General features: G+C 35.3%; 2 protein-coding genes across 2 annotated transcripts in view; both read left to right on the top strand.

The window, feature by feature from the left end:
* The first annotated feature begins 970 nt into the window (after window positions 1-970).
* The window catches only part of NMNAT2 (nicotinamide nucleotide adenylyltransferase 2), a 205,317-nt gene continuing 191,736 nt past the window's right edge, over window positions 971-14,551 (top strand). The window contains exons 1-2 of the mRNA XM_007175207.3: window positions 971-1,027; window positions 2,254-2,337. The gene's annotated coding sequence lies outside the window, so the exon portion shown is untranslated. The remainder of the gene's footprint in view (window positions 1,028-2,253; window positions 2,338-14,551) is intronic.
* On the top strand, window positions 2,256-13,876 carry LOC130709331 (60S ribosomal protein L22-like). The gene is made up of 2 exons (XM_057557802.1): window positions 2,256-2,337; window positions 8,252-13,876. Exon 2 carries the CDS (start codon window positions 13,465-13,467, stop codon window positions 13,849-13,851), a length of 387 nt encoding a protein of 128 aa, XP_057413785.1. The 5' UTR covers window positions 2,256-2,337; window positions 8,252-13,464; the 3' UTR covers window positions 13,852-13,876.

Below are 14,551 nucleotides of genomic sequence, written 5' to 3'. Positions count from 1 at the left end.
ACATTTTACAAATTATATTTTCCATTCGTATTGTGGAGGCGTTTAAACAGCTGTCCCAAAGTACTTTAGGATGAATAATGGTATAAACCCCTCCAGGAATGCAGCCCTCACTGGACAGTTAAAATCAGAATTTTAATGGGCTATTTTGATTTGGCTCGGTCGGGGTACCTGATTCCTTTTGTCTTTCATGCTAGGTGAAAAGGCGCTATCAAAATCCTTCTCTGAGACCGCACCTGTTAAAAGACTGGGCCAAAAAGAAAAAAAAAAGACTGGGCCAATGTCTATGTGTAGGTTTGGAGGAAATGAAAGTACAAGCTACTTTGAAATAAATCCCAAGGACAGATTATCATTAACGACATAGGAACTGAACTATGCCCCTCGTGCTGCATGCGCCTACTGTGATGCGGTGTGACACACGGTGATTGCAGCTGTACATTGCCCTGTGTCGTCCCTCCACCCACCGAGGGGCCGCCCACTCATGGGAAAGAGAGCCACCTAGTGAAAGATTGTTCTCATCTCTGGTTTAGGATCCGGCTTTTCTTCAACCCTGAGAGCCCAAGGATGGAGATTACTACTACATATTACCTGAAATACCTTAGATTTTCTTCCTGAAATTTATTGGTTAGATTTTTTTAAAAGATCTTAAACAGAATAAAAATTTTATGTTGTGTAAAATAACCACCCCCTTAGTAATCATCCTAAGGACACTTTTTATGTCTGTGCCTCATATCTCCAGTCAACAGTATATGAGCATATATCATGACCCGCCTGACAATCTAGAAAAATATTAGTATCTTCTCATTTTGGAAATAAGGAAACTTGGGTTGGAAAAAATGAATCCTTTTGTTGTGTTGTTTGTTTGATAAATATTACTGAGCATTTATTATATTTCAGACACTGTCCAGGTTACTATGGATACCACCATGGAAGAGACATGGTCCCTGTCTTGGAGGAACCGACCTTCTGGTAGAGATACCAGAGAATAGAGACATGATTTGGATGCAATATTATGGGTGCAACAATTAAGGTAAGAACCAAGTGCTTTAAGTGCACAGATGAAGGTCAGACATATAAGCAATCTTTATATTTTATAGCAGTTTTCCTAATAATGTTTCAAGATTCTTCAATAGCTTTAGTGTCCCTACAAACTAGATAGAATAGTAACATTTACATTTTACAGATTGTAAAACATTGATGCCCATCTTGAAAATAACTTTAAAAAATCAATAGGATTCAGAAAAATTATGACCCAAATTTACATATTGCTTAATGTACATTTTCTAATCTCATCTCTTTCTACTAGTCCCCATCAACAGATTTGTAGAATACAAGCATCTTTCTGCAGTATTATTCACCTTTTCCCCCCCTGCAGATAAAGATTACATCTAAACCAAAAGAAATTATAGATGAGAAGCTGTTTCACTTTGTTTAATCCTACCTAATCTTAAGTTTTTCAGTTTATACCTAAGTGATTTTATTGAAAGACCATAAGCTAGGAGACCTGAGTGTGCATCCCAACTCTGCCATCTCAGTCTCTGAAGTTCAGTTTCTTCCTTGACCAAAATGGAAACATTACCTATTACAGGCTTCCTGTGAACTTTAATGATAATATAGGTGACTGACTATATGAGTGCCTGACATACAACCCTGGTACTTGATGAATGTCAATTTATTTTTTGCCATCTTGCTCTTATATCAAGCTAAAACTAATAATTAAGAACTACTGCAGCATAAAATTATTTTTTTAAATAATGTTTATCTAGTCTTTGTCTGTAATACTCATAGATCTGACCACACACCCAAATTTATTCTTATTCAGTGCTGAAAGATAGATTTCTTTATCCATGACACTGATTACAGAAAAGAACACAATATCAGGACATTGTGAGTCAGATTCCAGAAGGTTGAAACTTTTTAAAAACCTTTTATCACTAAAAGCAGCCTAATATAACCACATTTCTTCCCAAGTAAACGGAGTGGCCAGTTTTCAACCTGACACCAAGTACTTGCCGAGAAGCTACTCTTAATTAACATTGCTATCAAATTTACCCAGAGCTTTGGTAGCCTGATAATTAATACATAGTAAACCTGCTCACTTTTTATAATAATACACATCTCACCTGTTCCATGAAACCTTAACAAGCACTAATTTATTTTAATATTTAACCTACATATTCTGATTGTTTCCCAATCATGTGTACAATAGGTACTTAATGTGTTTCTATTTTGATGAGAATGCTTTATCAATTGCAGTACTGAAGGACACAATGTATATGAAGCTGGCCCATGTTCTCTTCATTACTGCACCTCAGGTGTGGAGCTAAGTGATTCAATCAAGTAAGTAATTCATTCTCTTCAAATAGTGAGACAGATACAAATTGACATTAAACTCAGGTCTCCTGTTGCTCAAGATTTCTCAGACTAAGGGTCAGCAGCCTTTCTCAAACAGTTCACCAAGTGTGAATTTATTCATTCATTTCTAAGAAGGAGTCACTGAGCCTCCAGAACAGTCAGGAAGCATTGCAGTCCAAGATTTAAGAGAAGAAACTTCTGGTTTGGGAGACAGTGAGGTGACAGAGAATGGTAGTCAGAGCTAGCTAGCTCTCCTTCTCCACTCTCCTAATATTTACTAATGGAAATCTTATTAATCTTCAAGAATTTCTCTCAACTCCCAGTAAGAAAATACCTCTGGGAAAGAACCACACCTTAAAATCCTATCTACTAATTTAATGGATGCAGGCCATCTGGAGAAGACAAGAAGAAATGCCCATAGGGAAGACTGAAGAGTATTAAAAAAGAAAATTAAAACCTTAGCCTCTTACACTTTATATTGTCCAAAGGCCTTGGCGTACATGGATCTCTTTACTACTCCAAGCACAGTACTACTGAAACCATCTTGGGGTCCATAGTCTAAAATCAATGTATTTCATGTCAAAATCTGTTGTATTACCCAGAAGCTGCCATTTTTTTTCTTAAAACACCCCACTAAAAGAAAAAAAAAAATCTTATCTTTCCCTATTATATAGTCTCTACTTTCCTAATTTCTGGAGGGTAGACAACTATTTTCGAGCACAGAGAATGTGATATTGATATTGTCATAAATCTGCTCTTCTTCAAAACCATAGGAAACCACATGTGGGCACACATGCTCATACACACATGCATGCCTTCCTCCTTTCCCTGCCTTTATTATTTTACCACTTCTATTTTCAATTCAAGTTAAAATGTGATATAGATGAAAAGCAAAGAAACTCAGGACATAAGTTTCAAGGCTTACTTGGGTACTTATATGTACCCAAGTACTGTTCTGCTTTGCTTAACTATCCTAGGGTCTTTTCTATTCACAGAAAAATTCTACATATTATAAACCTAGACAGTTTGTCCTGCATTTATAAAAATTCTTAATATCATTGGACTACTAGATATGAGAGCATATTCCAGAACAAATTAGTGAATTAATATATTCTTATAGTCTACATTTTAGCTATTTTAAGCTTAAAATTTTTTTTAATTCCTGGCTTGAATTTTCCATTGGCTTTCCATTGCCCTCAGAATAAAGTCCCCAATCCTTAGGGTGACCTATGTGATCTGGTCCTTGCCTGCCTCTTCTCTAACGTTTCCTGAAGTCAGCACTCTAGCCACAGTGACCTTCTCTCAGGTCCTTGAATGGGTGGTGTTCTTTTCTACTCAGAGCCTTTACACAAGCTGTTCCCTTATCTAGATAACACTTCTTCCTTCTTATGCTTCAAGCCTAAACTTGAACTTCTCTGGAAAAATCTTCTCTGCCCCACCTCCCATCAAGCTAGGTTAGCTACACCTATTACATATTCCCATAGCACCCTGCCCATCTTCTTCACGGCATTTGTCATATTTGTAATTCTTTGTTCAGTGTCTGTTGCCTCCAGTTGGCTGTAAGCTCTGTAGTGCAAACACTGTACCTGTTTTGCTCACTACTGTATTATCACTCCCCTAGCAGGGTGCCTGATACAAGGGTGCTCAATAAATGTTTGTTGAATCAATTAATCTTGGGGAAAAAAGTAGAAATTTGGACCACGACTTTCATATAAATGCTTAAAATTTCTGACGGCCTTCCTATGGAATATAGAGGTCATTACTAAGCAATAAGAAAAGAACTCTGGGCCTTCAGCCCATCTGAGGAATCTATTATATTTAACATGATGAAAGTTTTAATTAAATGAAATTTACTTAGGCAGTGAGTAAAGAGCACACATAAGATTATGGGTAACTCATCAATTATCTCACCACAAAGTCTCATACTTCAATGTAGGAAAAAAGTCTTCAGTGTCCAAGTCACTTTTATTTAACCTTTATGTTTTCTAATTTGGGAATAGGGGAAGCAGTTAACTCTCTTATTATGTGGCAAAAGAAAAAACACTGCTGGGGAAGATGGCAAGAGAAAAGACAGATTATCAGCTAGGTTGGAAAATAGGATAGAAAAATTAGATTTAAAAATTCAGAAAGAAAATTGGATTAGAGTATAGAATGGAAAGCTCAGTGATCTTTGTGTTTCTCACCAGTAAAGTGTTTATAAATTCTGGCCTTATTATTGTTATTTTTTTCTCCTGTAATGGGATAGGGCTAAATAAATTTAATTTAAGTTTCTTAAAGAAAGGGCCATTTGCAATTTCAAAGTAAATGAGATATTTAAGTTATATTTCTGGAGGCAGGCATGTTCTCCAAGTTCAATTAGATAATGTGTATAACATACCTAGCTGTGCCAGGCACTTAGTAGGCAGTCAACAGGTGGTGCTGCCCTTGTTATGCATGTAAGGTAAATAAGAGCTTCACACACTCAACTTCACACTCTAATTAATGTAGATTAAACTTGTTTTTTTAATAAAACACAGAATGTTGTAAAATTGCATTTGGAGAGAGAGAGGTACACAGCACACTGCCTTAAAACTGTATGACTAGTTGTATCATGTGACCAAGTATAAACTGCCAAGAGAGAAAACAGCTTTCATCTACTTGCAGAGAATGTCTCAGTTCACTAGGAGTTTTATACTTGGATGAGATGAGATCCAAGATCTGTCAAAACTGAAGAAGATAAGGAGGCTCATAAGGAGTGAAACCACCTGCTTATGCTTTCCCTGCCCTCTTTCAAACTGACATCTCTGGCAGGCTCTCTGGCTCACTCTCTCTCTCATTGTCTTGCTCTCTCAACCACTGTAAGCTTTCCTTTATGGTCCCCAAGGTGATCCAATCCTTTGTCCAAGAGGGCGTGCATGGTTTTAGTTCTTTAATAATGGCCCTATGGTAAACCTATAAGGCATGCCAACTATTGGGATGCCAACACTTCCAAAATGTAGGTGGCAGTGGCCTGGATGTTACAGAAGGTAATTAGCTTGTAGAAAGCAAAGTTGAAAATTACTTTTCTGTAAGTATTTGTGGGACAGCTAAATTGTAGCATTAAAGCACAATAGGAATTTTAGGTAAAGAGTTTAGGGTCTATAAGGAATGTTCAAGTGATGATCAATTCCTATCTTTCTCTGATCTTTCGAGACAAATCTAAATCTAAACCAATCCTTTACTTCTGGGAACCTTAATCTGGTTGTATCCTGATACTAAGGAGAAATCTTGATGAGTTATGGATCTTCTAGAATTTTAGTATTTATTTACTCACTTTTTCATTCACTCAGTCATCAAGAATATATTGCGAATTTTCTATGTATTAGGTCACATGCTAGTCACTGGGGTGCAAATGGTGAACAATACAGTCTTGCTCTCAGGGTTTAAAGCTTAGAGGAGAATTAAGGGGCAGTTATACTATAGAGTGATAAAGCTGTTAGGGGTCTTTGGAACCATTCCACCTGGAGATCAAGTGAAGACATACAATCGGATAATCCACTTAAGTGTCCTGGTCAACTGCGAAGTCCTTTAGAATGAGATTTTGCAGACTTAATTTTTTCAAATTCTATTTCCCAGCAGCAAAAGAAATATATATAGTTCAACCGCCAGAAAAGTGATGGAAAACCATAGCTGAAAGTATTCTAGACTAAAATATGCCTGAAAGATACAAACTATGTAACTCTATGTCATAGTTATATTTAAGTTAATATAACTTATATAAGTTATATACTGCAGTATATATAAAGTATAACTCTGACATAGAATTGCATAGAAAATGGGCAGAAATACAATATAATAACTAAGAGCAATTGTTTTTGTGAGACAAATTATTTATGGGTGGCTTTTATTTCTTATGTTTTTCAACATCTCCCACCAACCAAAAAGCTAAGTAGATTTCACTGTTTTGGCGGTTGCTGTGGTTGTTGGGAATTTCATTGTCATTGTTTTTAAAGAATACCTGAACTATCTGCCAAGTTACAGAAGCCTGAGAGCAACATTGGAAACTGAATAGGAGACAGATTAAAAATAGATGTAATAGCTTTTCACATACTGGTGACTGAAAAAAAAGACTTCATTAGAGACAATTCCTAAGGCATTTCCTATGGCTCACTCTAACACAATATCAGGTACTGATTCTTTTGTACAAAAGCTGATGAGAGTGATCATCTTTGAATACATCATTACTGACCTTCTTTGGCAATTTTGGATCTACTGGGAACCATCATAGGCTGAGAAGGATGAAATGTCCTAGATGGGATTCACAAAAGAATCACTTTATGTAATAAAAGTCTAAAATCAAACCTTTACTTAACCTTTTTGCCTTCTCTTACCTTTATAATTCTCTTCTCCTTGTCCCTCAACTTTAGGTCACACCTGACCCCTCCCAGTTGTATAACAACCTGCATTTCCTCCTTTCTCTGGAATGTGACCAGTCAGGAAACTCAACATTTGCTTTTTTTTTTTTTTTTCCAATTTATGGGTGAGAAAGAAAAAGAGAGGCAGGAAAACTGAATTGAGAAAGAAGCAGGAGCAGGGAAAGAGAAAAAGAAAGCTATAAAGTCTGGAGAAAGAAGAGATGCAGGAGAAAAGAAGCACACTGCCTGGTGGTAGTAATAGCTGTTAGACATTTATCTATTAGAATCTACTTTCCGTGAGAGACGCTAAGAAATGACTAGATCCCCAGTCTGAATTAAAAACAAGAAAGGGACTGGGCGACCGCTGAAATATACTTTCAGACTCAGTAATCTCTATCTGCTGAATAGGACATCCCTGGTTGTTGCTGCCTGGCAAGTTCGAGATGATTCCATTTAATGATCCAGTTCAAAAAGGCTGATATAGACCATGAGAAACTTTGTATTGCCATTTTAAAAGCTGATATTCTCCAAAACAAAATATGTCATATGAATTTGACCCTTGGGTACCATGCGAGTGTTACCCTTCTCTTACCTCTTACCCATATGATAAGAGTGAAAACACCAATTTAAAACAAGTCATTACAAAGCAGTGCAGTCCAGACAGCTGTTAAACTACTAGACGCTCTGCAGAAAATCCTTTTTCACCCCTTAGGTGATTTTGAGATCACTAGGAACCTTCTAACTAAATCTAACAATCTAACAATTGTAAGTTTTTATTCTTTTAAACTTTCTGTTCTATTGGGTAATACTAATATGTTTCCTTTACCAAAAATATTTTTACCTTGAATCCAATGACATTTTAATTTTTTTTATTCTACTACCTTAACCTCATCTTTAATTCATTATGCTGCTATCTCTCTAGTGGTATGTAATAAATACTTGGCTATAAATATGCCATAAATGGAAATATAATGGCAGGACTTGGTCATTTATTGGCTGTGAGAGATGGAGAGGAAGAAATCAAGGAGACTCCCAGGCTTCTGCTTGGGAAACTGGATGAAAATAGAAAGCATAAGAGAAGAAATAGTTTGGAGAGATGAATGGATGTGGAGATAATGATTTTGTTGTGGACATGTTGAACTGTAGTTGTCTGGAGTTGAGAGATCTTGAAGATCTGGAGAACTTGAGAGAAATTTGAGCTAGAGTTGTGAATTTGGGAGTCATCAGCATGTAGATGGTAACCAAAGATGCTTGAGTGGTTTCAGAAAGCTTGCCTATAAAATGAGAAAGCTAGGAGAGGTTTTGTCTTAGGAAGAGGTGAGAGCCTTCAGCAGAAAGGATAGAAGAATAAGAGATAAGAGAGGCTGAGTAGTTAGGAATGTGACTTCTGAGGAAATGGGAAGAGATAGACTTTCAGGACACAAAGGCAGAGATGGAAATCTCTTTCCGGTAGAATAATAATGAAATGGTAAATTGTGGATTTTCTCCCCCCTCCCCCATGTTTTCTTTTATCCCTTGCCCTTTAGGATTTTAAAACTTTGGGTTACAAAATCACATAGGCTCTGAAGGATTCAGGACAAAGACTGATGATTTAAGGGTAAGGCTTTCAGCACCAGAATATATTAAAAGTTCCTCAAATTGATGAACACAGAAAATCAGAGAGGAGAGAAAGAAACAAAGGGACTTTGTGCTCTGCCTCCCATCCTTCGCCAGAAGCCTGAGGAGATTTATAGAGATTCTTAATAGGTTTCTGGCATTTGAGAGCAGAAGAAACCTCAATCTCCATTACTGAGTAAAACCAAAGAAGGTAGCAAGACCACAGAATTCCTCGCATCCAGAAAGGCAGAGGAAAATAGTCAAAATGGTATTGTGAGCTATGCTTTGAATTTCCACATCTTCTCCAAGAACTCCAATCACAAAAACTTTTTTTTTTTTTAATTAAGAGCCGTGTCTGGGTTCATTAACAAGATAATCATGTCTAGGTAACAGAAATGAAAAAGCAACACCACTAGGCTAGTAAAGGTAGAGCTGTGGCCCTGATGGTCTTCTGGGTCTGGAAGCAGGTAGAAGTTGGCTAGGAGTTTGAATTCCTCAGAGCATTGGGTATCAACAGCACCCCATACAGGGTGTGGCACATTAGCCAGGCTCACTGTGAAACTGGGATTTGGGAAAAGCTTCCAAATGATTTCCACCCTGACCTAGAGTTTAAAAAACAAAATAAATAAACAAACAAAGCCCCTACCTATCTGTGGTAGTGGAAGGAAGAATAGAAATCAGTGCACACAGGACTTATGCCAGTCTGCTTTCCTGCCTAGAGGACAGATCTGTTATCTTCCCCAATATCCCTGAGGGTCAGGAGTCCTGTGACACCTAGTTCTGGACTAGGGGGTCTCCGGATCTACATGGAGGCTACACTAAAACAGCAAATGGAGTGGAATAGGTAGAAAGATAAAGCTACCATTTAAGATGAGCTGCAAATTACAATTCACACACAAGGCAAGTTAATGCTAAAAACATTAACCAACCTCTCAACTTAGTCTTGTTTAATTGATCTGTGAGTTTCTAATAAATTTATATTAAAACTTCCCAATATTATTGTTGATCTACTTTTTTTTTTCTTATAATTCGTTACTTTTTGTTTAATTGCATGGTTATACGGTTAGCTGGATAGAACTTCTTGGTGATTTTTAAATTTTTATCATTTTTAATATAATTTTAATCATTATGTAATGTATTTTTATCCTTATCAATACTTGCTTTAAACAGTTATTTTATCTGATATTCGTATTCTACTATAACTTTTTTTTTTGGTTAGCATTTGCTTGCTATAACTTTTTACTTTATTTTCAACCTTTCTATGCTATTTTATTATTGGTGCATCTTTTGTAAACATCAGGTAGCTGGGTTTTCTTTTTTTATTCCTGACAGTCTCTGTTGTTTAACTGGAAAGTTCAATTCATATGAGTATGATCTATTTAAAAGTACCTCTACCATCTCTACCATTTACTTTTGATTTTCTGTTTACAATGCTTTCTCCTTGTTTTATTCGTTTGCTTACCTTAACTGCTTTTGTTGAATTGATAACTTTTCAAATTCTCTTACTTTTACCTCTGCTAATTTGGAAACTATAGATTATATTTTGCCTATGCTATAAGCAGCTACTCTTAAATTTTTAAATGTATACTTAACTATTTATTTTCCTAACAATTTATAGTGTTTAAAATACAACTATCCCAACAAGGCTGTGTTTTAGCTACCAAATGTATTGAGCAGTTATTGCTCTCTAGAATTTTAGTTCCATATTTATTAGAACATAACATAAAAGTTACTATACAATCAATGTATAATTAGATTTATCAATCTAATTTATCAATTTTTGTGTTTAGCACTTGTTTCTTTAATACCACATTTTCATTGTGAACTTACTTTTCTTTTTGCTGCAATACATCATTTAGTAATTCATTCAATAAAAATTTATGGTTGGTAAACTCAGTTTTGAAAGAAAAGTTTTCTATTTCACCATTATTCTTGAATTATAGCTTAGCCAGGTATAGAAATCTATGTTGCCAGTTGTTTTCCCCTCAGTGCTTTGGAATTATTACCATGTTGACCTCTGGTATCCTTTGTTGGTGATGAGAATTCTGTTGTCTTAATTATCATTCTTTTATGGGTAATCTATGTTTTCTCTTTGGTGGCGTTTGAAATTTTCTCTTTATTCTCAATGTTAGGCATCTTCACTACAGTGCATCTGGATATGAATTTCTTTTCTTTTTTTATTTTTATTTTTGTACTTAATAACTGCTTTTATTTCAAAAACTTTAGAAAATTCTTAGTATCATCTCTCCAAATATGACTTCCACCATACCGTTTATTCTCTTCCTAAAACTACTAATTAGGTGCATCCTTCGTGTATTCTATGTATTGCTATGTAACAAACCACTCCAAAACACAGTGGCATGAAACAATAACCATTTTACTAATCTCCAAGGTTCTGTATGATAGGAATTTGGATAGGTACTTCAAGGATAGCTTGACTCTGCTTCATGATGTCCAGGGTGTCAAATGAGAAGACTTGAACAGCTGGTGGTCACTTGAATGGCTGTTTTTTTTTTTTTTTCATTCACATGTCTAGGCTACAGTGACAAAGGCAGGACTCTACTGGACCTATAGACTGGAGTACCCACACATGACTTCTCCATGTGCTTTGGGTTTCCTCACACTGTAGTGGCCTCATGGTAATCATACTATTTACATGGCAGCTCAGGGCTCCAATAGTGACTATTCCAGAAAACAAGGCAAAAGCTACATAGAGTTTTACTATCTGGGCTCAAAAATCACATAGTATCACTTCCACCTTACTTAGTCAAACCTGCCCAGATTGGGGAGTGCAGGGGCTAGACCCATCTCTTAATAGAAGGAGTATCAAAGAATCTGTGGCTGTAATTTTAAACTGCCATAATATAGTTTTAAAATACATGCTATAACAGGGAACTATATTCAATATCCTGTGATAAACCATAATGGAAAAGGATATAAAAAAATAATGTCTGTCTGTGTATAACTGAGTCACTTTGCTCTACAGCAGAGATTGGCACAGCATTGTAAATCAACTATACTGCAGTTTTTAAAAAATAATAATAAAATATATGCTATATTCTACATGAATTCCTTAGATTAATCTTCTAATTCAATAATTCTTGATAAATTGGGAGAGGGTAATCCCTTCACAATGTGTGTGTATATCAAATCATCACAATGTACACTTTAAATGTCTTATGATTTTGTCAGTTAAACCTCTAACAAAGCTGAAATAATTTATTCTCTGACTGTAATGAGTTTAGAGTTTATCTCATTGAATATTTTTATCACAATGTCTGTTTTTCTATTTAGTTATTTTTGATTTTCATCTTTCCTTAATTCATATCTTCTTGTTTCTTAAGCTTTTATATTTTTTTTTAGGTATTTTATTTTTTAACTCTTTGAATGCATTTATTGTAAAGTCATTTTAAGATTACTTGCCAATATGGACTTCTATTCCAGTGGGAATGGATCATCTTCAGGGAACAGAGATTTCTATAATATTTTTTAAATTGAAATGTAGTTGATTTACAATGTCATATTAGTTTCAGGTGTACAGCAAAGTGATTCAGTTTTATATATATAAATATGTATTCTTTCTCAGATTCTTTTCCATTATAGGTTGTTACAAGATACTGAATATAGTTTCCTGTGCTATACAGTAGGACCTTGTTGTTTATCTATTTTATACATAGTAATGTATATCTGTTAATCCCAAGCTCCTAATTTATTCCTCCTCCCCTTTCCCCTTTGGGAACCATAAGTTTGTTTTCTATGTCTGTGAGTCTATTTCTGTTTTGTAAATAAGTTAATTTGTATCATTTTTTTAGATTTCACATATAAGTGATAGCATATGATATTTGTCTTTCTCTGTCTGACTTACTTTACTTAGCATGATAATCTCTAGGTCCATCCATGTTGTTACAAATGGCTACACTTTATTCTTTTTTATGGCTGAGTAATATTCCATTGTATATATGTACCACATCTTCTTTATCTATTCATCTGTCCATGGACATTTAGGTTGCTTCCATGTCTTGGCTATTGTAAATAATGCTGCTATGAACATTGGGGTGCATGTATCTTTTCTAATTAGAGGTTTTGTTTTTGCTGGATATATGTCCAGAAGAGGATCATTTAGTAACTATGTTTTTAGTTTTTTAAGGAACCTCCATACTGTTCTCCATAGTGGCTGCACCAATTTACATTCCCACCAACAGTGTAGGAGGGTTCCCTTTTCTCCATACCCTCTCCAGCATTTATTATTTGTAGACTTTTTGATGATGGCCATTCTGACCAGTGTTAGGTGATACCTCATTGTAGTTTTGATTTGTATTTCTCTAATCATTAGTGATATTGAACATCTTTTTATGTGCCCATTGGCCATCTGTATATCTTCTTTGGAGAATATATTATATACCCACATATATAAAAACCCTCCACTTAACAGATAGAGAATTCACATTCTTCTCAAACACACATCAAACATTTATAAAATTTGACCAGATATTTTAATGAATCACTATAGTACAGACCACATTCTGTGATCAGAATTTAGTTAAATTAGAAATTCTCATATGTTTGAATACTTAAAAGCACATTCCTAAATAATTCATGATTTAAATAAAAAATTACACACCATTTAGAAAAGAAAAACAAAGAAAATACATGATAGAACTCGGATAATGCAGATAAAGCAGTCATTTGAAAGAAAGTTATGACATTAAATGCATTTATTCAAAATTATTTCAAGTGAATGAACTAAGCATTCACTTCAAGGACCTGGGAAATGAATACAGTCAACCTCCCCAAAATACCATTGATCAATGAATCCAAAAACTGGTTCTCTGAGAAAACCAATAAAACAAATTTCTAGCAAGCCACAATGAGAAGAAGATAACACAAATGATATTGGAAATTCACCCCTGCACCTGGCGATTTGGGACCCATGGAGTGGGGACCAGACAGTATAACTCCATTGGGCTGCATTTGCTTGCACATCCTCCCCAAGCCGTTCAGCCCCACGAGTGTCCAGCCTTAGGACCCATCCAGCTGTGGGGCTAGATGATGTGACTCCAGGTTATGTCACCACCCCAGAACAAATTTTGTAAGAATTTCTCTCTCGAGTTCACCCAACTCCTTTCCTGCCTTCGCTGCCGCCATGGCGCCTGTGAAAAAGCTTGTGGTGAAGGGGGGCATAAAAAAGAAGCAGGTCCTGAAGTTTACTCTTGACTGCACCCATCCTGTAGAAGATGGAATCATGGATGCTGCCAATTTTGAACAGTTTCTTCAGGAAAGAATCAAAGTGAATGGAAAAGCTGGGAATCTCGGAGGAGGTGTTGTAACAATTGAAAGAAGCAAAAGCAAGATCACTGTAACTTCTGAGGTGCCTTTTTCCAAAAGGTATTTGAAATATCTCACCAAAAAATATTTGAAGAAGGATAATCTCCGTGATTGGTTATGCGTAGTTGCTAACAGCAAAGAAAGTTACGAATTACATTACTTCCAGATTAATCAAGATGAAGAAGAGGAGAAAGATGAGGATTGAAACTCAGTTATCTGGAGTATTTTGTATGAATTCTTAAATAAAATTTAGGAAACAAACAAAAAAAAAGAATTTCTCTTTTTTTGTAATTTATCTTTATTTTTATAATGGAATATAGCTGATTTTCAATGCTGTGTTTCTGCTGTACATCCACTTGATTCACTTACAGAGAGACATCAATAAATTCTTTTTCAGATTCTTAAAAAAAAAGAAATTCAAAGGGGGACATAATTAGAGATACAGTAGAGATTAAGAATATCATTGCTTATACTTTACAATTTATAATATTGAGTGGCTTTTTGTCAATAAATTGAAAACTGAGATAGAACTTACAATTTACCAGAAAAATAGAAATTAAAAAGTTGACTTAAGAAGAAATAGAAAATCTAAATAAATCAGTCATCAACAAAATAGATCAATAGTCCACAGTCTCTCAAACCCTTCCCCCATCCCTTGCCAAAGAAACCATGCCAGGTGGTTTTACAGGTAAGTTTTACCAAATTTAATGGAACAGACAATCCCATATTATATAATTATTCCCAACAATAGAAGTAAAGACAACCCAGCTTATTTTATGAAGTTACTATGATACTGATACCAAAATAGAAGAATTCTACAGGCAAAGAAAATTATAGATGAATCTCATTTTTTTGAACACTGATATGAAAATTATATAAAGCAATTAGGAAATCAAATCCAGCAG

Source organism: Balaenoptera acutorostrata, chromosome 1 (genome assembly GCF_949987535.1).
Source record: "Balaenoptera acutorostrata chromosome 1, mBalAcu1.1, whole genome shotgun sequence".
NCBI lineage: Eukaryota > Metazoa > Chordata > Mammalia > Artiodactyla > Balaenopteridae > Balaenoptera > Balaenoptera acutorostrata.
Note: the sequence above shows the minus strand (reverse complement) of the source record. Positions and strands in the feature narration are given on the sequence as shown.